This window comes from Coffea eugenioides, chromosome 11 (genome assembly GCF_003713205.1).
Source record: "Coffea eugenioides isolate CCC68of chromosome 11, Ceug_1.0, whole genome shotgun sequence".
NCBI lineage: Eukaryota > Viridiplantae > Streptophyta > Magnoliopsida > Gentianales > Rubiaceae > Coffea > Coffea eugenioides.
Genome location: NC_040045.1, coordinates 5,512,282 through 5,538,338, shown reverse-complemented (window position 1 = coordinate 5,538,338; position 26,057 = coordinate 5,512,282). Strand labels below are relative to the sequence as shown.

General features: G+C 36.5%; 3 protein-coding genes across 6 annotated transcripts; all 3 read left to right on the top strand.

Annotated features, from left to right (window-relative positions):
• The first annotated feature begins 622 nt into the window (after window positions 1-622).
• Window positions 623-7,267, top strand: LOC113753101 (phosphoribosylformylglycinamidine cyclo-ligase, chloroplastic-like). 4 transcript variants are annotated; one of them, XM_027297194.1, is made up of 9 exons: window positions 623-854; window positions 1,811-2,196; window positions 4,326-4,423; window positions 4,494-4,595; window positions 4,683-4,742; window positions 5,274-5,446; window positions 5,555-5,657; window positions 5,736-5,894; window positions 6,862-7,267. In XM_027297194.1, the coding sequence occupies exons 2-9, from the start codon at window positions 1,842-1,844 to the stop codon at window positions 7,030-7,032; spliced, it is 1,221 nt and encodes a 406-aa protein (XP_027152995.1). In that variant the 5' UTR covers window positions 623-854; window positions 1,811-1,841; the 3' UTR covers window positions 7,033-7,267. The 4 variants fall into 4 exon arrangements, with proteins under 4 accessions (XP_027152995.1, XP_027152996.1, XP_027152993.1 ...); XM_027297195.1 differs by having other exon boundaries at window positions 623-884; window positions 4,329-4,423; XM_027297192.1 differs by having other exon boundaries at window positions 623-884.
• A 2,298-nt stretch (window positions 7,268-9,565) lies between these two features.
• Window positions 9,566-11,086, top strand: LOC113751863 (putative polyol transporter 2). The gene has a single exon (XM_027296010.1). It carries the CDS (start codon window positions 9,629-9,631, stop codon window positions 11,084-11,086), a length of 1,458 nt encoding a protein of 485 aa, XP_027151811.1. The 5' UTR covers window positions 9,566-9,628.
• A 3,765-nt stretch (window positions 11,087-14,851) lies between these two features.
• Window positions 14,852-23,156, top strand: LOC113751862 (probable polyol transporter 3). Its single transcript, XM_027296009.1, has 3 exons — window positions 14,852-14,986; window positions 22,035-22,331; window positions 22,833-23,156. Exons 1-3 carry the CDS (start codon window positions 14,852-14,854, stop codon window positions 23,154-23,156), a joined length of 756 nt encoding a protein of 251 aa, XP_027151810.1.
• Window positions 23,157-26,057: the final 2,901 nt, after the last annotated feature.

Genomic DNA, 26,057 nt, shown 5'->3' with positions numbered 1-26,057 from the left:
TCGGTTGATGCTGTTTTGCAAGTTTTGTAAAGGACAGAAACGAACAAAAATCTAAAGATTATGTGAAAAAACCTTCCCGCCCAAATATAGGCGGAAAACAAGGAAAGCTAAGCAAAGATTTAGTATAAGATTTTCAAAATATCACTACTGTCCTTTGATGTATATGGAATAAAATTTTAATAACCTGTATGTTTAAAATTCTTCTATTTCTTTTCTAAAATCTCAAATAATATCAAACTTTATTCATTTCTTTCATAACTGAAAATTTTCTATCATTTATACTTCTATTCATACTCCCAAACTAGCCGCAAGTCTTATAAAAAAAGAAAAGAAAAGAGAGTTTGAAAGTCGGGGTTTGTTTGGATTGGGCTTTATTTCCTCAAATTTATTTACTTACATCATCATTATAATTTTCAATACACCTTTTTATCTTCCCAATTATCTTTTTATCTCACATACATCACATCACAAAAAATGTTACAGTAAAAATATCTCTAATAATTCACGATCCAAACAGACCCTCGATTCGATAACCTCGTCAGTAGCTGAGTTCAATACTATTACTACACGTCAGTGGGCGTCCCATCCCATGTGCCCCCCGGGGTGGCAAGTTAGGGACCAAATTGGAGGGACTAATACAAACCAATTTACGAAGGTAAGAATTGTAGTTGCCTCCCCCAAAGCTGGGCTTTTACGCGGCGCCGCTGCTCAAGTCTTGTTTCCTGTGCTCCCCTCTGTTCTCTCTTTCTACTCTCGGCAGCTTATTTTATTTGACTTAGGATTCAATTCCTTCGCTCAGACAACTCCAGAACTCTTTTTTGCTGCCTGTCACTCCTTGGTGACTGACTTCATCAGTAAATCAACTTGACCTTCTTGAAATTTCTGTAAGTTTCTGTTGTTTTGTGTATTTTTAAGTTCTTTTGGTGGACTAGAACTGGAATATATGAACTTGGAAAGAATTTTGAATGTTTTTGGATATGCGCTAGTGTGATAGAAAAAGCTTGTAATTTTGCATGCATATCACGCATTTGATGAAAGACCTGAATGATGAACTTGATTTCGGATGGGTTATTCTCGTTGTTCAGCTAAGTAGAAATTCAGCCTACTCTTTGCATCATTTACTTGCTAAAATATGAGGGAATGAAACCTGAAATTAGTGTTTGTGTGGGTATTTTAGTTATCTTGACCGATACAAATGTGATAATGGAGTGCCAAAATCATTTTAGGCTTACGAAAACCCAAACATGAATTTTACTTGAGGTTGTCATTATCTAATTGTCTAACTACTGTTTATTTACACATGTACATTTAGCAACAAGAGAAAATGATGCAGTAAAATTTAGCGAAAACAACCACCCAAAGGGAGGCTATGTTTAAGTGTATATATGCCGGTTTATGGGCAAAGTTAATTTGGGAATTTAGTGATTAACTTGCTGTTAACAGTGGTTTATATTGGCTCTAAAATGGATATGGTGCCCCATCATCTTGTTATGTATGTTGCTTTTGGTTATTTCTTTTTTTGAGTAGTGCTTTCCTCCAAATTTAACATCTTTTTCGCTCTCGGTAACAATTAAGCCAATACTGTTTAGTTGTTTGGGTTTAATTGTGGAAGTTGGTTTTTATGATTTAATGTGCATTTTGCACTCGACAAAAATGAAGCTATGATATTGCCAGCATATTCTATACAAAAACTTCACATTCATGTCCCCAGAAAAAAAAAAAATTCGTAAAGCGCTTTGTCCTGACTTTTTTTCTTTTTTTTTGGGCTTTTGGGGGCTGCAACTTAAGTTGTAAATAAACTTTCTTGCAGTTGTCTTAGGACCCATTTTCTTAGGCTTTCCATGTCTACCTCCTATGGAGCAAGTAAAGAAATATTGCAGTGCATTACAACTGCAGTAATTCCTCGCCGAGAGTTGTGTGTTAAGGACTCAAATGTGTCGATGCTGAAGTCAAGTCGCCTCTCACAGAAATTTTTGGTGTCATCTGGAGTGTGCACAAAATTTCATTGTAGAAGTAGAAAAACTACCATTGTCCTGTCGATGTCATGTAGTAGTCGTGATGAAAAAGCTGAAGATAATGCTGACAGACTTACATATAAGGATGCTGGTGTTGACATTGATGCTGGATCTGATCTGGTTAGAAGAATTGCCAAGATGGCACCTGGAATTGGAGGATTTGGAGGGTTATATCCTTTAGGTATGGTTCCACTGAATAATCTTTTTGTTCTTGTTCTTTAATTTTTAATCTGACCGGTAATTAGGCACCTACAAGTCAGCAATAATAATATCTAATATATTGTAAGCAGATTTTAAATATCATTAGGATGTGAGTCATATGGTTATTTTGACTCTTCCTTGGACATCATTCCAGATTGCTTCTTTTTCCATTTTCTATTGATTAAGGAAATGTAGCCGTTTGAGACCTTCAATTTGCCATATTATGGTTATTGATGATACTTAGCTATAATTTCTGTCTTTTTCTGTTTGATTTAGTCTACATTAATCCATGTATGTGGTTGATGAATTTTTAGTTGACTGGTTATATTTGGCCATTTTCTTAGTTCTGTCATTAGTAATTTAGCGTCATAAACTAAGTGAGATGTAGACCATATTTGACTGTCCTTCTGCGAACTATCTTCCCAGAATGTGAAAAAAGAACTTAATGCGTTAGGAATACTCATGGAGTTGTTTTTCTTTGCTAGTGTATCCTGATTAATTGATTCTTTGCTTCTATATCAGAGTCTGTTATGATGTGTATATTAAGCAGGATGAGTACTGGCATCTGTGTGGCTGAGTGATAAAAAATCTCATTGGTTGATGGTCTGTATTTTGATTACCATCATTGAATCCTTAGTGTCTTGAGAAATGTTATCTTTGTAGTGATTTGCCCAAGAGAAAATGTTAAATGACCAAGTAGTTCAGTTCTTAGAAGTAGCTTAGACATCCAATTTGAAAATGCAAAATTTTGCTGCTGGAATACTGTTCCTTTTTCTGTCCTTCCCAAAAATGGTTTTTGTTTCTTGCTAGGAAAAAATCAGCACCAACCTTTTGCTTTGCACATGTATGTCTGGCCCTTTTTTTTGTCTATTTTGAAGGTAGGGACTGTTCCCAAATAGCCCTTTTACATTTCTTCTTCTTTATTGTTCTAGATAAGAAAGCATAGTCTATGATCCTCTCCAAATCAATTGAGTGTTCTATCTGTTTATTAGCTTAGCAGAATATGATTGGTTTTCTCCTCGAACAGGGCTTGCTTTGGGCTGGGATTACTGAAAAAGGATTGGTCTATGACATGAGAAAAGATAGATTGTCTCAGGTTGGATTCTCTCTTAAAGATCAGTCAGCTGATTGACCTGCAATAAAACTCAAGTACAGGTTTAGCCTGCTGCTAATTTTGACCCTAATGTAACCCTTCCATTTGATATTTGATTTGAACAAAAGGTAGAAGATTTGGGTATCATATATAGTGCAAATACTGTCCATAACAAAGTATTCTGGTAAGAGTAGATATGATGTAGGACAAGAAATGTCTTGCCTATGAGCGCTAGTGGAAGAATGAGAGGATCTTATGACTGTTTTGGGGACTCTGAACAGTAATGCTGTGAAGAAAGAAGGCTAGAAGAAAAAGACAACTAACAAACCAAAAACCGAATTTTTATTGATCAATTTCTCTACCTAGAACAACATAGGAACGTAAGGACTTATAAACTGCAAACTTGCTTAAGACGAGTTGGTTAAGAAACTTCTCTCTTCTTTTCTATCTATAGAAGATTGAACATAAGATCGTTAGTTAATAGTCATTCTAATTGAAGGGTTGAATAAAAGACTAGGAAACTCATGAATTTTTCAGCTCTTTACAGCTGACTAAAATTCCCTATCTTGTTCATTTCTGCCAATTCTAGCATTTGAATTTTCTGTAGGAACGATTCAACAGATGCAAATTCCTAATTTTCTTGTAATTTTATGAGTGTAGGTTCTCTGACAGAGTGTTGTTCTGGTTTTTATCAAACTGATTTGCTTTTATGAGAATGGTGTCACCCGTATGTTGCATGACGAGACTTATGATTGCTTCCATCTTCCTTTTTCACAATCGTGAACAGAGTTATTTGAAATTACAAACTATGACTAGTCTTTGGTTATGATTCCATTGGTGCATATTATTTCCCTGTTCAACTTGGATATAATTCTCGTCTACCATCCTGTCCTCCTTCTTTTGTGTGTTGTTATATGTTGTTTACGGATGAGGATTTCCTTGTATGGATGATCAATCAATTGTCGATTATCTTACTGATGAACTAAATTCTTTTGTCCTTTTGGCACAATGTCAAGCAGGTGATTCATATCTTGTGGCTGGTACCGATGGTGTAGGAACAAAACTCAAGCTTGCATTTGAAACTGGAATTCATGAGACCATTGGGATTGATTTGGTAAATGCTATTTTAGTCTGTATGTACTTGGCCTATGTTGCCAAACTTAATTAAGTGACCTTTGTATCAGGTTGCAATGAGTGTCAATGACATTGTCACTTCGGGAGCAAAGCCTTTATTTTTCCTTGATTACTTTGCTACCAGCCATCTTGACGTTGATCTTGCTGAAAAAGTATGTTCTTTTTGTCCACTAGGTCATTTTAGTAGTTTTTAGAAAGAAGTTATTTAGCATGAATATGATTTTTCAGTACTTATGCAGGTCATAAAGGGTATTGTTGATGGTTGCCAACAGTCTGATTGCACTCTTTTGGGAGGAGAGGTATCTGTTTGATATTTTCCTGTATTCTTGCAAAGGAAGAAAGGCTGAAGAAAGCTTGAACATTACCTAGATTGTAAATGCTGATGGAAATATGTTCAGATTGATTTGCAGCACCTTAAATTTGGTTTTTCCCTTATTCTCTAGATCTATACGTCATTGATTTGACAAGCCACATCCTATCCTTCCTTAGTTTGTGGTTTCCAGATATTGTTTCAATATTATTTAACTACCAAACTGTTATTATTCATTTTTGACTTCTTTCTTTGTTTCCTGAAAATGGTCAAAAATGGTTTCCAACAGAAAATTATGATCTTCTGATTATTATACTTGAAATTCTTTTATCTAAATGACCCTACTGGGAGGATTTTACCTCTGCATGGGTTGAAACAGTGCAGCCAATTCGTGGTACTTTGTATAATTTGGGAAAATAGACTTTATGGCTAGAGTAGTTTTTAAGATGAAACTAGCAGAAGTGGACATATTTCAGCTTTTTCTTTCAATTGAAGTTTAACGATTGCATATTCCTTTCAGACTGCAGAAATGCCAGATTTCTATGCACATGGTGAATACGATATCAGTGGTTTTGCAGTCGGCATTGTCAAAAAGGATTCTGTAATTGATGGGAAAAACATTACAGTTGGAGACATTCTTATTGGTCTACCATCAAGTGGAGTCCATTCAAATGGATTTTCTTTGGTTAGAAGGTTCGATTACTTTAAAGAAGCTATGCCACTGTGTTAGGGATATCGATCATTATAAGTATTTAATGAACCCTTCTGGCCATAAATCATAAACTTCTCATTTATTCACAGGGTTCTCAACCGAAGTGGTCTTTCGCTGAAGGACCAACTTCCTGGTGGATTAGTCACACTAGGCGAAGCTTTGATGGTACCAACTGTCATTTATGTTAAGCAGGTGATCCTTCAACCTATTTCTAGGTTGTTTCCAGTAGTTGTGGATGAAATGATTTTTATGTAAATTTCTTAAATGAAGGTGCTGGACCTTGTTAGCAAGGGAGGCATTAAAGGTATAGCCCACATCACAGGAGGTGGTTTCACAGATAATATACCCCGAGTTTTTCCAAGGGGTCTTGGTGCTGCCATTTATAAGGACTCTTGGGTAGTTCCTCCCGTTTTCAATTGGATTCAAGAGGTAAGACTCTCTTTCTTTCTTTAATCGCCTTAATTTTTGACTGGAGATTCCTTTAGGGTCTGTTTGGTTGGAAGTAAAATGTTTTCCTTGGGAAAATATTTTCCGTGGAAGTAATTTTCCATGAAAATCATTTCACTTTCATCATTTTCAGGTGTTTGGTTAGTTTATTGAAAATATTTTCTTACTTCATTTTTCTGGTGTTTGTTTAACTTCTGAAATATTTTCACTTTTATCTCTATCTTTACTTTCTACACATTATAACTACATACTTCTTTCCATGCAAAATAAGAAAATTTATCTCATTGTTTAACTTTAAAAAATCTTGGAGAAATGTATATATGAATAAAAAATATCTCCTTAAGCAATAAACAAATTGCTGGCCATTTAGTGTCAAATATTAATCACATGCAATGCTTATTGTGACATATATCTTGCACTCTCACTGCTTAAAATTTCTCTAGAAAAGAATGTTCCTATTATACATAATTAATTACTAGCATAGGATGAGCAGGATGAGATTTTTTTTTTTATTTTGAATATACTAGAGGGAGGGTTGGGTTAGGTTGGGTGGTACGGGAGAGGAAGTGTAAGGAAGAGGTCTTGGGTTCGAGTCCTCCTGTTTACACTAAAAAAAAAAAAAACATACTACAAGATGTTTTCAGTAAATTTGGAACATACTACAGGCGGGATGCATGCATTTCGGAAAACAACTTCAGTAAGTTTGGAAGGGAAGTTGTTTTCCATAAGATGAGTGAAAATATTTTACATAGGAAAATGTTTTCAGTAACTTTTGTGCAACAAAACACGGGAAATTAGGAAAATATTTTCCTGGAAAACATTTTCACCCGAAACAAACGGACCCTTAAAGGGATGCATTTTCATATATATTATTTGTGCACTGTCCGAGATAAGTTAGCCTTTTACCTGTTTTTTTTTTTTTTTTTAAATTTACCTGTGAACTTTATAGGCCGGAAGAATAGATGATGCTGAGATGAGAAGGACCTTTAATATGGGGATCGGAATGGTATTAGTTGTTGACAAGGAGGCTGCAACCAGAATACTGGAGGATGGACAGGGGACAAATTCAATGTACTGCCTTGGTGAGGTTGTGAGTGGTGAGGGAGTGAGCTATCACTAATAGGTGGATGATATGTTATAGCACTACAGCAGGAAGAATACTTTTCTTTTTCCCAGACAAGTGTTCACAAGTTTAGATTTTTATGCAATGGCCTTGAATTTTTTGGTTCAATTGTAAGCATCTTATTAGTTAGTGCTTGAGTTGTGAGCACAACCTCTTTAACTTCTGTTGCACTTGATGTCCACTTTTTTGCTATTGAGAACTCAGATTAAGCTTTTTGACCTATTTGATGCTATTGTACTCGTGATTGGGTTATTAAAAAAAGGGATGGTTGATGCGAACACAGGATCCAATGATTCATGTTCAAATCATGCAAGTAGTGGATCCATTGGAGTTCATCAAATCATCCATTGGAATTCATCGAATCTGGATCCCTTTCAACATTTTAGTTCATTTATGTTAGTTAGCCTTGTCATTGAATCTTCTTGTTGTGTGTTTAATTAATAAAAACGTATCAGCTAAGGCTTATTTATAGCCTTTACAAGAATCAAAAACCTAACTAAATTAGAACTCACTTAACTAAATCCTATCTCCAGTTCAGCTCAACTATGATCAATATGACCTACCCATTTATTAAACCAAACTAATGACTGAAGTTAACTCTTAACGAACATTAGTTAAGTAACTAACAATTGCTAGAAACAATGAAACAAACGGCTGGAAATAATTAAAACAAAAGATACTAAGAAACTAAACTCATTAAGCCTCCATTAAGCTTTGGATCACCAAGCTCTTGAACCCGATTGCATCATCAACCATCATTAGAATTTGACACGATTTAAGCTTGTTGAGCATGACCAGCCCTGAAGACTTGGTAAACGAAATCTCGAAGGGGATTCGAATCTTCATGTTCGCATCAATGGAACAAGCACAAACCAGTACTATATATACACACTTTTTTCTTGTATCAATATGAAAACTAAAGAATAACTCAATGTGATAAGATAACTGAAAATATGTGGCTGAGCTCTCAGGACCAAAGAAAATGTCTTTTGTCAACAAATTCAATTTATTCACTTCTATAGAGCATTCTTCAGGCACCAAACTTCAGGATATGCAGTATTTCTGCAATTGGCTTGTCCGGTTATGTTTGTTTGCGGTTTCTTCTTTTCCTTATAATGTTTTGAAGCCGGGATATACTTCTGTTTCTTTGGCTATGCTGTTTTGTTTATGCGCAATGGTGGGATGGCAACTTGTGCATTTTTTAAGACGTTTTGTTTCTGCATGATTATTTACTAAACATGCTTGGCAGCTCCTCAAAACATGAGCATGCTGAAGAAATTAAGCTAAACCACTTGAGCATAATTATGAAAAAACTGCAATTGCTGATCCTCCCTGCAGAATTCTTTTTCTGTTGATATAGCTGTGGAGAAATGTTAACCGAAGAACCAAACATGCATTGTTACTCAGAATATCAGGCTTCCTATTCACCTCCAATACTATAAAGGTGCAGAATGAAAGTAATCAATGAAAACAATAAGAAATTCCAAGTAAATGTCCAACTTCCAATTTGGAAGTAACCAAATAAGGAGACAGTTAAACAATTAGTCATCAGAACAACCAAAGTTTGGATAGGTAAATTATTTCACGTAATATTTCGTTTGTATCATAAATATATTTTTAATTATTTTTTTATGTTATATACATCACATCACAAAAAATGTTACAGTAATTATTTCAAATAATACTCTATCCAAACACCTGGATTATTACTACAATCATTTTTACGGGAAACTATATTATACCAAAAGACATAATTGTATTGGTTGGTAATCAAATATTAATGATATTAAATGTATTTTAAATCTTGTCCTAATTAGTAATGGAAATGGGCTTTATTGATGAATTATTAATGATATCAATTGTATTTAAAATATAACCATAGGAATTAAAGAAAACGGAATGATTATATTATCCTAATTGTTAGCTGGTCATGTAAATAGGCTTGATTGATATTTGGCTGGTAATCAAATATTAATGATCCTAAATGTAATTAGAATCTTACCATGAGAATTAAAGAACTATAGATTAGGGATGACAAAAAAAAAAAAATGAACACAACTATATATATTATATAGTTCTAGATAGATAGACAGGTAAGAATATAGATTTTGGATCACACCCTGGACAAGAAATTTTTGCGTTGTTGCAGACAAACGTGAGGCAGAAATAAGGTAGTCTCCGTTGTATACATGCATGATCGATTGATCTGCGAACAATTTGCGGTGTCTTATTCAAATAAAACCCCCCATGTGGCAGTCGAGCAATTGAAATAGCTCAAAGCTTTAGCTCATTCGGTCACTTCAATCCTAGTGTTCTTTAAATAATCGTTTTCAGCTTCCCCGCTAGAAATTATATCGACCATTTCACATAATCTTCACAACACTAGCACAAAAATTCTCTGCATCCTTCTCCTCCTGCTCCTCCTCCTCCTCCTCCTCCTCCTGCTGCTGCTGCTCCGCCTTCTTGATTCCTCATGGCAGACCTGCACAATCAAGCTATTACTAGGGGAGTTGGGTTATCTAATCCAGACTCTGTTCCTCCTCCAAAGCCCAAAAGAAACAAGTATGCGTTAGCTTGTGCTCTTTTAGCTTGCATGTCGTCAATCCTACTTGGTTATGATACGGGAGTGATGAGTGGAGCAATGATCTACATACAGAGGGATCTTAAAATCAACGATGTACAAAAAGAAATCTTGGTGGGAACCATAAACGTCTACTCTCTTCTGGGTTCAGCCATTGCCGGTAGGACGTGCGACTGGATTGGCCGACGATACACCATAGCTATGGCAGGAGTAATCTTCTTTGCCGGGGCCATTTTAATGGCATTTGCCACCAACTATGCCTTCCTTATGTTCGGCCGGTTTGTTGCCGGACTCGGAGTCGGGTATGCTTTGATGATAGCTCCTGTATATTCTGCCGAGATCTCTCCAAGATCAATTCGGGGATTCATCACTTCTTTCACGGAAGTGTTCATCAACTTCGGCGTGTTGCTGGGATACGTGTCCAACTATTTTTTCGCCAAGCTTGCCACGAACTTGGGATGGAGATTCATGATGGGAATTGGCGCAATTCCATCGGTAATGTTGTTCGTGGGGGGCTTGATCATGCCGGAATCGCCACGTTGGCTGATGATGCATGGCAGAGTAGGGGAAGCTAGTAGAATTTTGGAGAAAACCTCGGAAACTTTACAAGAAGCCCGGGAGAGGTTAGCCGACATTAAGCAGGCTGCTGGCATCCCCGAGGACAACCACGACGAGGTGGTAGAGGTTCCCAACCACCAAGCCGGCGGTAGAGGTGCATGGAGGGAAATGTTCATCCATCCCACCCGGGCGGTTCTGCACATCACGATTGCAGGCATCGGTTTATGCTTCTTCCAGCAAGCTTCCGGCATTGACTCGGTCGTTATGTACAGCCCCACAATTTTTGAGAAGGCTGGTATAACTAGCGACAACGGTAAGCTTCTGGCCACCATATCTGTTGGGGTCACCAAGACCATCTTCATATTGGTGTCTACCTTCAATATAGACAAGTTCGGAAGGCGGATATTGCTTTTGACAAGCACCGGTGGTCTGGTATGCTCCCTGCTGGGACTGGCCATTGGATTGACGGTGATCGATCAGCATCCGACCGAGAAGCTAACAGGGGCCGTAGCTGTTTGCTTTTTCTGCGTCCTGTCGAGCGTTGCAACTTTCTCGATGGGGATGGGTCCGGTTGCTTGGGTCTATAGCTCGGAGATTTTCCCCCTGAGGTTAAGGGCTCTGGGAAGCGGCTTGGCGGCAGCCATGAACAGGTTGGTCAGCGGGGTCATTCTAATGACCTTCATTTCATTGTACAAGGCCATCACCATAGGCGGGGCATTCTTTTTGTTCGCTGGAATTGCATTCGTGGCCTTCGTTTTCTTCTTTACACTGCTGCCAGAGACGCAGGGCAGAGGCCTTGAGGAGATGGAGGAAATGTTTGGCACCTTTTTCAACTGGAGGTCCACAGTCAGAGAGTTGGAGGAAAGAAAGAAATTGAAAGCTGAAGAGGGGAAGAGGAACGATCTCGCTTAGATTGTACTATATGATCGGGACATTTGACGAGTTGATGAGTCTGTGCCGCTGCCCACCGTGTTTTGACCTGATTTGTGCTATTGGTATTTAATTAGATAGCATCATGTGAGGCAAGACATGTTTGTGTACATATAAGAGGAATAACTAATCTAACATATGACACGATTTTGGGTAGAGAATGTTGTTTGGGAGTTGCATAGTTTTGGTCTTCCCAAATTGAAATCTCTATCCTGAAGTGATCAACATGTTTGATTTATTCTTCGTATTTGAGTCATAGTCAGTTGCATGGCACTAAGCCATCAACATGTCAAAAAATGTCCCTTTGGAGATCGAAATGTATTTTTTGGGCAGGTATGTTAGAAGAGTTTTGCTCATTGTAACGTTGTCGTCCACTAAAAGTTTTGGGGAATGTACTTCCCACTTCATATGTTATAATACTATACTTCATATGATCGGTGTTATTGTGCTTTTCCACATCTGGTTTGCAAGACACCCTCCTCCTGAGTGCTTCTGAGTATGGCTGGCGTGAATCTATAGCATAATGGTCTCCCTAAGGTTGTAGCTATGATGGAAATAACCAATAATGCTTTTCTTTTCCGACGACAAGTACAAGTTGAAGATTAATTGGTGCCATAGTTTTCGCCCTGATTGCACCATACATCAGAGCAGCTTCACCTCCCACCACCACCACCTTCATTGTTAGCTCAAACGTAATTGCACAAAATCTTCTTGGCTACAGATTTTAGTATGAGATATCTTCAAAAATATGTGGAATGATTAAGTTTGGTCCTCCAGAAGAAAATGAAGCAGCATTTGCAGCTGTTAAATCTGGTATACTTCCACCTATGAGTATGGTTCCTCCAGGCAATCTATGGGTGTGGTTGGCACCCCTGTTTTTTAACTTGTTTTTAATAAACAAGTTTTGTAACAATTTGTTTGCAGGAGTCCATCAAAAACATACAAAGTTTTATAAAAAATATACACCTTAAAATGCCTAAAAACACATACTAATTTCCCTCTTCTACCACTACCATCCCTAATCATTTGCACTTCCACGGCTCTGTCCCCCACCTCACCCTCCTCCTTCCCTCATTTTTTTCCCTCTCTCCCTCCCTCTCCTACATCCCTCTTTCCCCTTCTCCTCCCTCCCTAGCTCCCCCCTCCTTCCTTCCCCTTCTCCCCCCTTTCCCTTCATCTCACCCCCTCCCTCTCTCTCTCTTTCCCATGGGCAAATCTGATAATGCGACCAAATCTAGAATTAAAAGGCTAAGAAAATATGTTAGGATTATTCTTTTGTACACTAATAGCGTATAAATTAGTAACTTGGATATTGGATATACGTGCAAATTTTGAATTTGAACATGTTGCATGCATATAATTCTGCTTATATACATTGTTAATTTAGGAAAATTTTATACAATATTTAAACTATATGAAAATTAATGCCCGATGAATGCGAATTGGGCACTCGTTAAGACAATTTTTAGACGTTCATTTTTTAAAGGAAATCATTCCAGATTGCTCCATTTTCCATTTTTTATTTGAATTAAGGAAATGTTGCCGTTTGAGAACTTCAATTTGTCATATTATGGATATTGACTATATTTAGCTATAATTGCTGTCTTTTTTCTGCTTAATTTAGTCTACATCAATACTTATATATGGTTGATGAACTTTTAGTTGACTGGTTATAAGAAGAAGGTAGGATTGGAATCATACACAATACTCTGGTCTTTGGCATTCGTGGAAACATTTGGTCATTAGCTTAGTTCGATGATTAGTAATTTAGCCTCATAAACTGAGTGAGATGAAGACCAGATTTCGCTGTCTTTTCACAAACTATCTTCCCAGGATGTGGAAAAGGTACGGAATGCTGTTAGGGATACTAAAGGAGTTGTTTTTTCTTTGTAAGTGTATCCTGATTAATTGATTCTTTGCTTCTATGTCACAGTGTGTTCTATTGTGCATGGAAAAATCAGCATCGACCATTGCTTTGCACGTGTGTCTTGCTAGGAAAATATAAAAGCCCTCAAAAGATGTTGAGACTAAGATAAAACATAAAAAGCCCTAATTCCTACTTGCTTTGTCCTGAAGTAGTCCCAATCCCAGAGTATAATTACCACCACAAACCCCAATCTTCATTGTTATCGTTTGATGTTATCTGTGTCGAAAAATTCCACAAAAGTTTCTATTCTCTTACACTTGACCAGCAGAGTGGGCTGTGGTGTCTTAATTGCATGATACGGCAATTAAGAATTAAAAACTGCTGCATTATTGTGAATCACTTCAAAGCTGGTTTTTCTTCTTTCTTTTCTTGAGTTGGTTTTGCCAGGATAAATTATTAGCAAGCTGCTAAACCAAATATGGAAGGAGAGAACAGCTTATCCCTTTAATAATTGAGGGTCATTAGCCAGCAACTTTGACATCTAACCTGATCCACGTCAATGAGAAAATCAAATCAGGTTCCCATTGTAGCCTAAAATATAAGGGCCATCCGCGTTTCTTTTCCCGGTATCTGATGTTGATGCTGCCCGCCCTTTTAAGGTTGTAAATCTGACCGGATTTGATTTGCACTCTCGGATGCTTCCAATTTGTATATGCATATGTTTCATACTTGTTCATGATAGATCGAACACTAGTAGACTAGAATCCTTTCATTTTCATATGCTTTCTTTTTAAGGCTTTAGTTCTAACATATGCTTTGACAGCGCATTATAGAGAAACACATAGTAGCATGTTGATGTAGCCAAGAGTGACAATTCATGTAGTAATCGTATAGTCCTACAATAATCGACTCATTCTCCTGTCTAATGTACCAGAGCACTATTAATTAAATTGATGTATTATCTTTTTTTTTTGTTATATAACCACAGTGTTTAATTCGTTGTTTTGTATTTCTTGACAACCCAGTTTGTTGTGTATTTAGATAATTAGGGCGGAGTGCCCGCGCATCGCGAGGGTGTTTAGTGTCTGTAGTTAGAGAAGATTTTTCATTGGACAAATAATAATACATTTTGGAAAGAAATAGTCATCAAATATGACAAAACTAATAATAGTATATTCTAATTACAGCACACACTTGTACATGTTATTTTATCAATACTTTTACAATTTTACCATTCCTAAAAGGCCCCTACAGATGTCAGTTGAAAATCATCCAAGAGCAGGCATAAGTTGTTTCAGATAGAGAAATATCCTTCAACGGCTAGTTTTAGCAACATGTTAATTGCACAACATGTTAATATGTTTCTGTGTTAATTGCACAACAAAAACCACACTTCAATTAAATGTGTGTATAATACCATTTTAGTAATTATACCAATACATAAACTTATATGAGTTGTACTCAATGCAAAAACAGTTGCAAAATAATACCATATTCCAGAAATACCCAGATGTCTTCATAAATCAAAACTTTAAATGTGCCAAAATGAGGGTATTTCGGTAAATATATCTAAACACATGCTGCCCTAAGATGTATCAAAAGTTTTTAAAAAACTACACAACATTCCACATTTTCAAAAAATCCCTATCCATACAATTGAAATTCAAACTCCTTTTGACCACAACTCATTCTTATATAGTACTGTATAAGGATACCGCTAATTTCCGGCTACTTAATTGAGCAAATCAATAATAGACATTCAGTATAAAATAAATGCTACTGTATTGAACTTACGATATTCATACTTGATACTTAGAAACTTGCATCCAATTTGCGTCAGCAGAAGTGACAATATTAATGGTACTGGGCTCCCAGGGCATATGGCGCAACGGTTGAGGGATCGGTTTTGTGTTGCTGGTTTCCTCACTGACCAGGGTTCAATTCGTGCCCGCTACGTCGCACATCCTGACTCGCCCGGAAAAGCTGTATGGGGCTATCGGCTTCCCTCCGGTTTGGTGTGTGCCGGCTCGGATCCAAAGGGTTCGGGTAGGGACATGTTCCGGGTTACCAAAAAAAAAATGGTACTTGCAATTTTTAGTTTCATCCGTGAAGTGGGCCTCTCGTGGTAATAGCACCACGGAGCAAGGGAGGGGAACGGACTAAAATGGAAGAAAAGTAACTTTTTTGTTATTTTTTTTGCCAGAAATGCCCACTTCACGCAATTTTTGACTGCCATTGGTGGCAGTGTTTGCATAAATGGTGTATTGAGTCTTTTTCTCAAACTTGGAAAATATGTTGTGTGTTTCCTGGAAAACTTTGTTCTCCGACGTCTCAGCTAGGGGTGCAAATGAGTCGAGTTGAGTCGAGTTTTGAACTTATCGAGTCGAGTCAGGCTTGTTTATATGCGAGCTCGAGTTCGTCGAGCTCGAGCTCGACTCGACATAGACAAAGAGGTACTCGAGACCGACTCGATTATAGCTTGCGAGCTTAGCTCGATTTTGGCTCGCGAGCAGCTCGCCACATCAGCTCGAATTTTTCTCGATTTTTTGGCTCATGATGAGCTCGAAATCAGCCAACTTTCTAAAAATTTAGGCAAGAAAATAGAATTTTTGTCCACATATTTTTGGTAAAATTTAAGCATAATAATAGCAATTTTCACATATTCTTGATTTTGAGAGCTACAAATTATCCACTAATACAATCATAAACATATAATACATAAAAATCTAAATGTTCAACACTTGAAATGTTTAGTTACCAATAAATTTCAAATATAAATAGTGTCTTCGGCACTTCATCATCAAGCCTGGCTGTAATTATGCTCTTCAACCCTAATTACATTAACAAGCAAAAGAAACCAGCAAATGAGCTATCCAAAAAGAAAACAGAAAGAAAGAAAAACAGCAGCCAAAAAAAGTCAAAAAATCAGCCTGCTAATTGAGAAATTGAACACAAAAAATCAGCAAAAATATAGCTTTAGACACAGCTAAAAATTTGCCATAAAAAGGGACCAAACAACAACCAAAAATTGCCCATATCCAAATGCCATCTTTTTTACTACATGTGAATACAGTAAAACGTTTTTGTCCCTCTGTGTGTATATATATTTTGGTCCGTGTGTGCTTCAATTATATATATATAAAAAAATTTCCCCAGTCAATGTATCTGTTTTACACTCAAATAAATAAAAATAAAGAGTTCTAGTATTGGAAATGTTTTTCTATATTGTGTTACATGCCTAATTAACAACACCGTAGATCTAAAGCTTTAGAGCTCTGGCAAGAAAAGCCCCTAAGTTGGACCACCGTAGAAGAAAAAACAAAAGAAGAGCAGCCATCCATCAATATTTGGGGACCCGTCTTAATTAATGTCCGAGGCAACTAACATCCTATGAACATCACAGGGGTCCACAACTACCTCTTTTGCAATAGATCTAAAGCTTTGAATGATAAAGCTTTGAAAGGATGGATCTACCCAGCAGGGGAAGAAAAAAAGTAAGTTTTTATCCATAGATCTAAAGCTTTGAAAGGAGGGAGCTGCCGAGCTGGGGAAGAAAGAAAACAGAAAAGAAAAAGAAAGAAAAGCTGAGTACATACCTGCAAAAGCTGGGTGGAGCTGGCGGAAGTGGGAATTTGGAGTTTGGGAGTAGGGAATCGGCAGGAGTCGGCAGAGGAAGTGAGGATTTGGAAATTAGGTAAATTGATGGAGTCAAAGACTTGTAAATTTTAATTGATATAGGGATATTTTTATAATTTCACATTTATTCGAGCCTATTGAGCCGTCGTCGAGCTATTGAGCCTATGAAACAAAGACTCGTACTCGGCTCGTTTATATTAACTAGCGGCTCGAGCTCGGCTCAGCAGGCCTAGTCTCAGCTGACCACTCATATATATGCAAAGTATTGCAATTGAGTGAACCATGTGAATGCAATTTCTTTTGAAGTTTGTCTTTCTGGTGAAAAACTCTCTCTCTTAAGACAAAAAAGAAAAAATTTTCTTGCCTATCGATCACACAAAAGCATAGTAGTTTGGTTAAATTTGTAAATAATCAAAATTAGGGCGTTATTAATTTGGCCAAAACCGGCTGAAACCGCACAAAACAATAGGAAAAGCTTTTCTAGCTAGTTGAGCTGCTGTTTGTACATTTGACAGCTCAAAGATCAAAATTAGAAAATTAGATGTGAATTACATTACACTGCTTATAAAGAGGAATTTCCTAAAATAGAAAGGCCATCCGCGTGTCGTGTCCCGGTGCCTGATGTTGATGCTGCTGGCCCAAATATAATATAAGGAGACCGTCAAACAATCAGCCATCAGAAGATTCAGAACAAGTAGATATCTTTGGCTTTTCTGATTCTTGTAGCCTTTCTTGTGCATCATTCAAGGCTAGGAAACAACCACTGAGCCAAGCTCAGTGGCCACCAGAGGGTTTTAAATCTCTCTTTAGATTGTAGGTGGGGGTTCAAATTTCATTTGCAGCAAAAAAATTCAAGGATTGTACAAAGCACTCCTGTTAGTTCCAAACATAGCCTCTTTAGGTTCACCTTCCCCTGTAGTTTAAGATAGATAAGTTATACAATAGTTATCGTTTCCTGAAAAAGAAAAGAAAAGAAATTCAAGGCCAGGAAACCCTTTAGGATTGTAGACGATCTTTAGGATTGTAGACGCAAAGGTATGCCAGTATCCAACACTAAAAAATTCACCCTTTGGAAATATGCATACTGCTGCTGTCAAAGGTCCATGGAAAATGTCATGCGAAATACTTAGTATTTTAGTCCAAGATGCTCTGCTCTCATCGTTTTTCTCCACAAAACCATACTTCTTTCGAATCACTACGATATATATCACAAATCAAGCAAAGGTTCCCCTCAAGAGTTCCCAAATTTGTGAATGAATAATCAACATTTGGTGGATCCACCTCTCCAAATGTCTCTCTTGCTGGATCAAATGATATGGTAGGTCTGAAATCTGCGAGATCCGGCCCCCAAAAGAGCTGTGATATCAACCTAGGGTAGTCTATAATTGTCAAATTGGTGAAATAATACAAAGCATTGCCATAGTGCTCACTTACCAAGTTCTTGGGGAATATGAGTTACAAGGTTTGGAGTTTTAAATGGTCTTTTTTTTTTTGGGTGGAGAAAGGTGGTGTTGGTGGAATGATGTTGATGGCAAACGGAGACTGAGAGGAGGGATACATTTTTAGCAATTATATTGATATCCATTTGGCTATTTTGCTAACTAAAATTAAAACTTATTATGGTTAATTGTGGATGAATACTGAACACTTGCCAGCTACCTTTATATGAATTATCCAAAAGTAAAGGGCAAAATTTGGGTAATAGTAAGGGGAACAATACTAATTCATGAAGCGGATATAGCTTTAACATAATTTAAGAAAAAGAATTGACTACTTTTTCCAAATTTATTAAACAATACAATTTTTTATTTTTTATTTTTAGTGTAAATGGAAGATTTCAAACTGGAGATCTCTCACTCACACTCTTTCCTCCCATACTGGTGAACTCCATAATGATGTGGCATTGATACATCATCGTAGTGGGCTCCACTAGTACATGGATGATGTGCCAATTGTACTTCAGCACAGGTGGGTCCAAGTGCCAACATCACCACAGCTATATGATAAATCCAAAAATGAAGTTAAAAGTCTTAATGTCAAGCACACTATTGTAAATACACACTTTTCCTTATAGAAGTACGAAAAGTGTTATACACACTTTTGTGACAATTGACAGAAAAAAAAATACAAAAAGTGGCTTGACAGTACGAAAAGTAAAAATTAATTTAATACAATAAAATAACTAGAAAATGGGGTAGACTTCTTAGGACCAGAAAATGTGTTACATCAACAGGTTCAATTTATTCAATTCTATAGAGTATTCTTCAGCTACCAAACCTCAGCATATGCAATATATTGCAGCGATAGGCTTCTCGGCTTTTTCTTAGGGATAATTTCACAAGCCTCCCCTGAGATTTTTGATAATTATAAAGAGCCCTCCTTAGGTTTTAAAATTCATATATACCTCCTCTAGTTTTACTATTTAGGTAACAATGTAGGTTCAATATTCATATACACCTCCTCTAGTTTTACTATTTAGGTAACAATGTAGGTTCAATAAACTAGATTTTCCCTCAAAAATTCTAAATTGCCCTTTTATATACAACTAAAAAAGAAAAATATAGTATATTCAATGAATTTCTTCCACACTTTGCACAAATAGATTATCCTAATCCTTAGCAACCATTCGAACATAAACTTCAAGTCCAAGTGCAAGTAGCCGCCCAAAAAATCACAAATTATATATACATCATCAATGCTTATCACACAAAAAGACATGCATAAACACATATACACACATGCTCCTCATTGACAACTAATTTTGTATTCCAAAATTAAATCTCAATACCTCAACACCTTTTCAATACAAGATAATCTAATCTAGAACCACCAATAAAATAGTCCCATGTTTTTAAAAATATTAACATGTAAGAAGTAAAGAATAATTTTACCTCTATAACAAAATCATAACCAACAATTATTAATCCAACTAAAAAAATTCTCATGCAAATTATTGATATTTTACAAAAAATTTTGTTGATAGCAGACAAAATATGACAAATTACACAATTTTGGTCTTTCTTCTTGTTTCAATCATCAATTTCATTATTTAATTCTCTATCACTGCAAACCTCTTCATTTCCTTCTAATTTGACACATAATCTACCCCCGTCGATTTTGCAATTCAATTTGCTAATGTCCATAAAATTGAAGATAATAAAAAGAGTGTATAGCTGTATAATATTTAGAAAAGGGAGGAGCGGAAATAAACCCAAGATAGAGAAATAAGATTTTGTTTTGTTTTTGTAAATCTATTGCCTTAAACTGTGAATTGTTTACCAATTGAAGGGCATTATAGATAATTTACGATGCCAAGGGAAGTAAGTATAATTACTTAAACTTGAGGGGAACTGAATGAAATTGTCAAAAACCTCAAGGGATGTTTCTAAAATTATCCCTTTTTTCTTAATTCTCCTAAAAGAATAAAAAGGTAGTACAACCAATTTTGAGGATTCATATTGGGGATCGAATTTGACAAGAGTAAATTTTCCTTTGAAAATTAAACTGTTTTGTTGTACTTTCTTAAGGATGACTTCAGAAATTGTAACGGTGAAATTAAGAACAAAATTGGTTTTAGTGAAATTATTTAGGAACCAAAATGGCGAAATTACCAAATGTATTTCAGTGGGGGCAAATGTAACGGGTAAATATAATCATACAAGTATTGATATATATAATGCTTAACATAGAATACCCCCTCCAAACAGCTCGGTTCGTTTAACAGGTCTAGATGAGAGGGTGATTCCCCTGGACACAAGGATAGCAATTAAAAACTTGCCTGGGTGGATTTCTTTCAAAGGGAACTTCCTTATTAATTTCTTTTGTCATTTCTTTCAATGGTGAATTCCGAAAGTTGAAAAGTTTGAAGCCATATTTGGGCCCTAATTTGTAAATTCTCGATGATCTTTGTGACCGATCCCTTTGTTTATAATTCTTTTTAGGGATAATTTCAGAAATAATTTCATCTAGTACCTTGGAGGTTTTCAATATTACACTTACCTCCCTTGACCCTATAAAATGACCATAATAACCGTAATATATTAATATTTTTCATTCAATTAAACAATACGCTCCTAATCTTGTACATAGGAATGCACCACACAATTAAATATTTAATGGAAACAAAAACAAGGTCACTTATAGAATAACTAACTATGTCGTGAACATAATTCTAACATATTACAAATTAATTTTAGTTTGGTTTGAAAGATTTAAAGATGAATAGAAGAAGATTTAAGTTGAAGATTTAAATATAATAGGCATGGTAGTCCAACATTTGAGAGATGAGATATTATATTAATACAGCCAGTGAAATCTTTTAAGTTTAACAGTATTGATTTTTTTTTCTTTTGTAGCTTAGATTGAGATTTTAGAATTTAAGAACTGATGGTAGCGGTGGTCATGATGATAATGGTACTAATTTGAGATGTAGGAATATGAAAGGTTTAAAATAGTAGAGATGAAAGTTGAAAGTAGATTTGAGATTTTGTGCATATTTCATATATTTTTAAATAGAATTTTATAAGAAAATAAAATAAACTTCACAATTTTATGAGGGCAATTTGGGTTATTCATTCAAAATTTTGACCATTAAATAGTTTTTGTTACCAAAATGATAAATTCAAGGGAGGTATGTGTAATTTTTAAAACTTTAAGGGTACTAAGTGAAATTGTTAAAAACTTCAAGGGAGGTTTCTGAAATTATCCCTTCTTTTTATTGAGCTCAAAATGGCAAAGAGGAACCGAGAACGCACATTAATTGTCGTGGAAATGTATCTGAAATGAGAACGTGCATTATAATTAGGGCTGCAAACGAGCCGAGTCGAGTCGAGTTTTGAGCTAATCGAGCCGAGTCTCGACTAAATTTTACCAAGCTCGAGCTCGACGAGCCGGCAATTTTCAAGCTCGAGTTCGACTCGAATCAAGTCGAGCCGAGCTCGAGCTCGAAAAAAATAAAAAATAAAAATTTTATTTTTTAAAAAATAAATAAAATAATATTTTTTTCTTAATAAATAATAAAATATTAAGGATATATAGGTAATTTTACTATGAAAAAAAAAATAAAAAAATAAAAATAATATACGTAATTTTATTATTAAATAAAAATAAATAAATATATATATATATACTCAAGCTCGCGAGCCGGCTCGCGAGCTAACGAGCTTAATATTATGAGCTCGAGTTCGAGCTCGAGCTCGACTCTAGCTCGATTAATATCGAACTCGACTCGAGTTTCGCGAGCGGCTCGATTCGTTTGCAGCCCTAATTATAACAAGAGATTCTCTTTGGCCAGCACTGGCTTAAGTGCCTCATTTCTATTAGTCCAAATATGCCTCTACAGCTCTCGATGACAGTCGGTCAATCAAATAGATCCCCCGACCATTTAAGTAGCTCGCTGGTCATCAGTCCTACTTGGTTTCGTTTCAGTCCTACTTGGTAAGAAGTCTTGGTTATGATACGGGAGTGATGAGTGGAGCAATGATCTACATACAGAGGGATCTTAAAATCTCCGATGTCCAAAAAGAAGTCTTGGTGGCAACCATCAACGTCTACTCTTTTCTGGGTTCAGCCATTGCTGGTCTGACGTGCGACTGGGTAGGCCGACGATACACCATAGCCATGGCCGGAGTAATCTTCTTCGCCGGGGCCTTTTTGATGGCATTTGCCACCAACTATGCCTTCCTTATGGTCGGCCGGTTTGTCACCGGAATTGGGTTGGGTATGGTTTGATGATAGCTCCTGTATATTCTGTCGAGGTCTCTCCACGATCAATTCGGGGATTCATCACTTCTTTCACGGAAGTGTTCATCAACTTTGGCGCGCTGCTGGGATACGTGTCCAACTATTTTTTCGCCAAGCTTGCCACCAACTTGGGGTGAAGAAGAAAACGAAGGCCACAAATGCAATTCCACCGAACAAAAAAAATGCCCCGCCTATGGTGATGGCCTTGTACAATGAAATGAGGCCATTAGAATGACCCCGCTGATCAACCTATTCATGGCCACTGCCAAGTCGCTTCACGGAGCCCTTAACCTCAAGGGTAAAATCTCCGAGCTGTAGACCCAAGCAACCGGACCTAACCCCAACGAGAAAGTTGCTACGCTCGACGGTACGCAAAAATAGCTGTTAGGAAACACCTATGGCCCCAGTTAGCAGCTTTTACTGCATACTGTCGAGCCTAGCAACTTTTTCGATGGGGTTAGGTCCGGTTGCTTGGCTCTATAGCTCGGAGATTTTCCCCCTGAGGTTAAGGGATCTGGGAAGCGGCTTGGCAGTGGCCATGAACAGGTTGATCAGCGGGGAAATTCTAATGGCCTCATTTCAATGTACAAGGTCATCACCATAGGCGGGGCATTTTTTTTGTTCGGTGGAATTGCATTTGTGGCCTTCGTTTTCTTCTTTACACTGCTGCCGGAGACGAGGGGTAGAGGCCTTGAGGAGATGGAGGAAATGTTTGGCACCTTTTGCAAGTGGAGGTCCACATTCGAAGAGTTGGAGGAAAGAAATAAATTGAAAGCTGAAGAGGAGGCGAGGAACGATGTCGCTTAGACTATACTATACTGCTAGTATATGATTATGATTAGGATATATGATGACTAGGTGAGTCTAATGCTGTATACTATACTATACTACTGCTATATCTAATTCTATTGGTATTCAATTAGATAGCATCAGGTGAGGCAAGACATGTTTATGTGCATAAAAGAGGAATAATAGATCTAACATATTTCATGGTTTTGGATAGAGAATGTTGTTTGGGAGTTGCATAGTTTTGGTCTTCCCAAATTGAAATCTCCATCCCGAAGTGATCTACATGTTTGATTTATTATTCGTATTTGAGTCATAGTCTATTGCAACGCACTAAGCCATCAACATGTCAAAAAACTTCAGATATTGGATATGTCGACCCTCCTAAGTATTTTTGGATATGATCGGTGTTATTGTGCTTTTCCACATCTGGTTTGCAAGACACCCTCCTCCTGAGTGCTTATGAGTATGGCTTGAATCTATAGCATAATGGTCTCCCTAAGGTTGTAGCAATGATGGAAATAGCCAATAATGATTTTCTTTTCCGACGAAAAGTACAAGTTGAAGATTAATTGGTGCCATAGTTTTAGCCCTGATTGCACCATACATCAGAGCAGCTTCACCTCCCACCACCACTACCTTCATTAGCTCTTGACAGTGACTACAAAGACGGAAAAATAAATCAAATGTAATTGCACAAAATCTTCTTGGCTAGGCTACAGATTTTGGTATGAGATATCTTCAAAATATGTGGAATGATTAAGTTTGGTTCTCTAGAAGAAAATGAAGCAACACTTGGAGCTGTTAAATCTGGTATACTTTCTCCTGTGAGTACGGTTCCTCCAGGCAATCTATGGTGTGGTTGGCCCCCCTGCTTGTTAACTTGTTTTTAATAAACAAGTTTTGTAACAACTTGTTTGTAGGAGTCCATTAAAACCATACAAAATTTTATAAAATACACACCTCAAAATACCTAAAAACACATACTAATTTCCCTCTTCTACCACTATCATCCCTAACCATTTGCACTTCCACTGCCGCTGCCCCTACCTTAGGCGCCAACACCTCACCCTCCTCTATTTTTTTTTTTCGAAAAAGACCACCCTCCTCCTTCCCTCATTTTTTTCCCTCTCTCCCTCCTTCTCCTACTCCCTCTTTTTCCTTCTCCTCCCTCCCTAGCTCCCCCCTCCTCCTTCCCCTTCTCCCCCATTTCCCTTCATCTCACCCCCTCCCTCTCTCTCTCTTTCCCATGGGCAAATCTGATAATGCGACCAAATCTAGAATTAAAAGGCTTAGAAAATATTTTAGGATTATTCTTTCGTACACTAATATCATATAAATTAGTAACCTGGATGTAGGATATACTTGCAAAGTTATAATTTGAACTTTGAAATTTGAACATGTTGCATGCATATAATTCTGCTTATATATATTGTTAATTTAGGAAAATTCTATCCAATATTTAAACTAGTTGAAAATTAACGTCCAATGAATGCGAATTGGGCACTCGTTAACACAATTTTTAGATGTTCATTTTTTAAAAGACTAAAGGGAAAATGATCTGTTTCATCCTTCACATTTCGCAAAAATATGCTTTTCGTCTCTCACTTTTAAAATGAAGCAAATTCGTTCCTGACATTTAAAAATTAAAGCTATTACATCCCTGAACCTAATTTTCAATCTGAATCAAACCATTCAATAACCCAGTAATAAATTTCGAAAATAGAATTGATAGATCACTCGATCAATTTCATCATATTCACATGACATTTATTAAACCAAAAAATAAAAATTATAACATAAAAGGCCATTCTTTGTCTTGGAATAGTAGAGTTTTTTTTTAGTAAATCTTTTCATACACCGTTAGTATATCCGCTTGCGAATTTAGATATGTATCATAAATATAAAATTTGGTGTTTAAATTGAAATTGAAATGATATGGTGGTACATAAAACTGTCAGTGTATACAATGATAATTTAGGAAAGATTAATCTTTCTTTTTTATGTTATAATTTTTTATTTTTTATTTTTGGGTTCATTAAATTTTGCATAAATATCAAGTTGAGTTAACCAAGTGATCTACCAATTATACCCCCAAAATTTGTAATCAGGTTGATTGGTGGTTTAATTCAGATTAAAATTTGGGTTCAGGGATGTAAGAACTTCAGTTTTTAAATGTCAAGGACGAAATTGCTTCGTTTTAAAAGTGAGAGACGAACAGAATATTTTTGTAAAATGTGAAGGATGAAATCCATTATTTTCCCAAGACTAAATTCAAATGGTGTTTGAGTGCAAGAGATAATGTTGGGTGTAGAATGCCCAATTGTCACCCATTCAAAAAACCTTATATGTAATTATTTCTGTTGTATTATTTTGTTAGGAAGATTACACAGGCCTTTTTGGGTATCATACTTTTAAGTTAAATTCATTGCGTTGGATAGTAAAATAATTGTTTTGGACCCTTAGATTGTATTAAATTTAATCATTTAAAATTTGACCACTATTATCAATACGAGATAGAAATTGAGGGACAAGGGGCACAAATCGGTTGCAGGTGCAACCGTTTGTGGCGGTTTGTGCATTTTCCAACAGTGCGTAATATTTTTTGCACGTCACGTAACTTTCTTTACACACGGAGTAACTTTAGAACAAATTTTTGTGGGCCCCACACATGGCGTGAAAATCGAGTTACATGCTGTAATTTGAGCCGCACAAATTTCTGAGGCCACATCGTGGCCCTGAAATTGAGGGAATGATTTCCTAAAGGGACCATGTAATCATTATCATTATCATTACTCTATAAAAAAGTATAATAAGTCTTGTCATCAGGGAATGCGAGCACTTTTTGTCTCAAATTTTTTATGCCTATATTACCCTCATGTCTTTTATTAAGAATTATTGTATTTCAATGTGGCACTAATT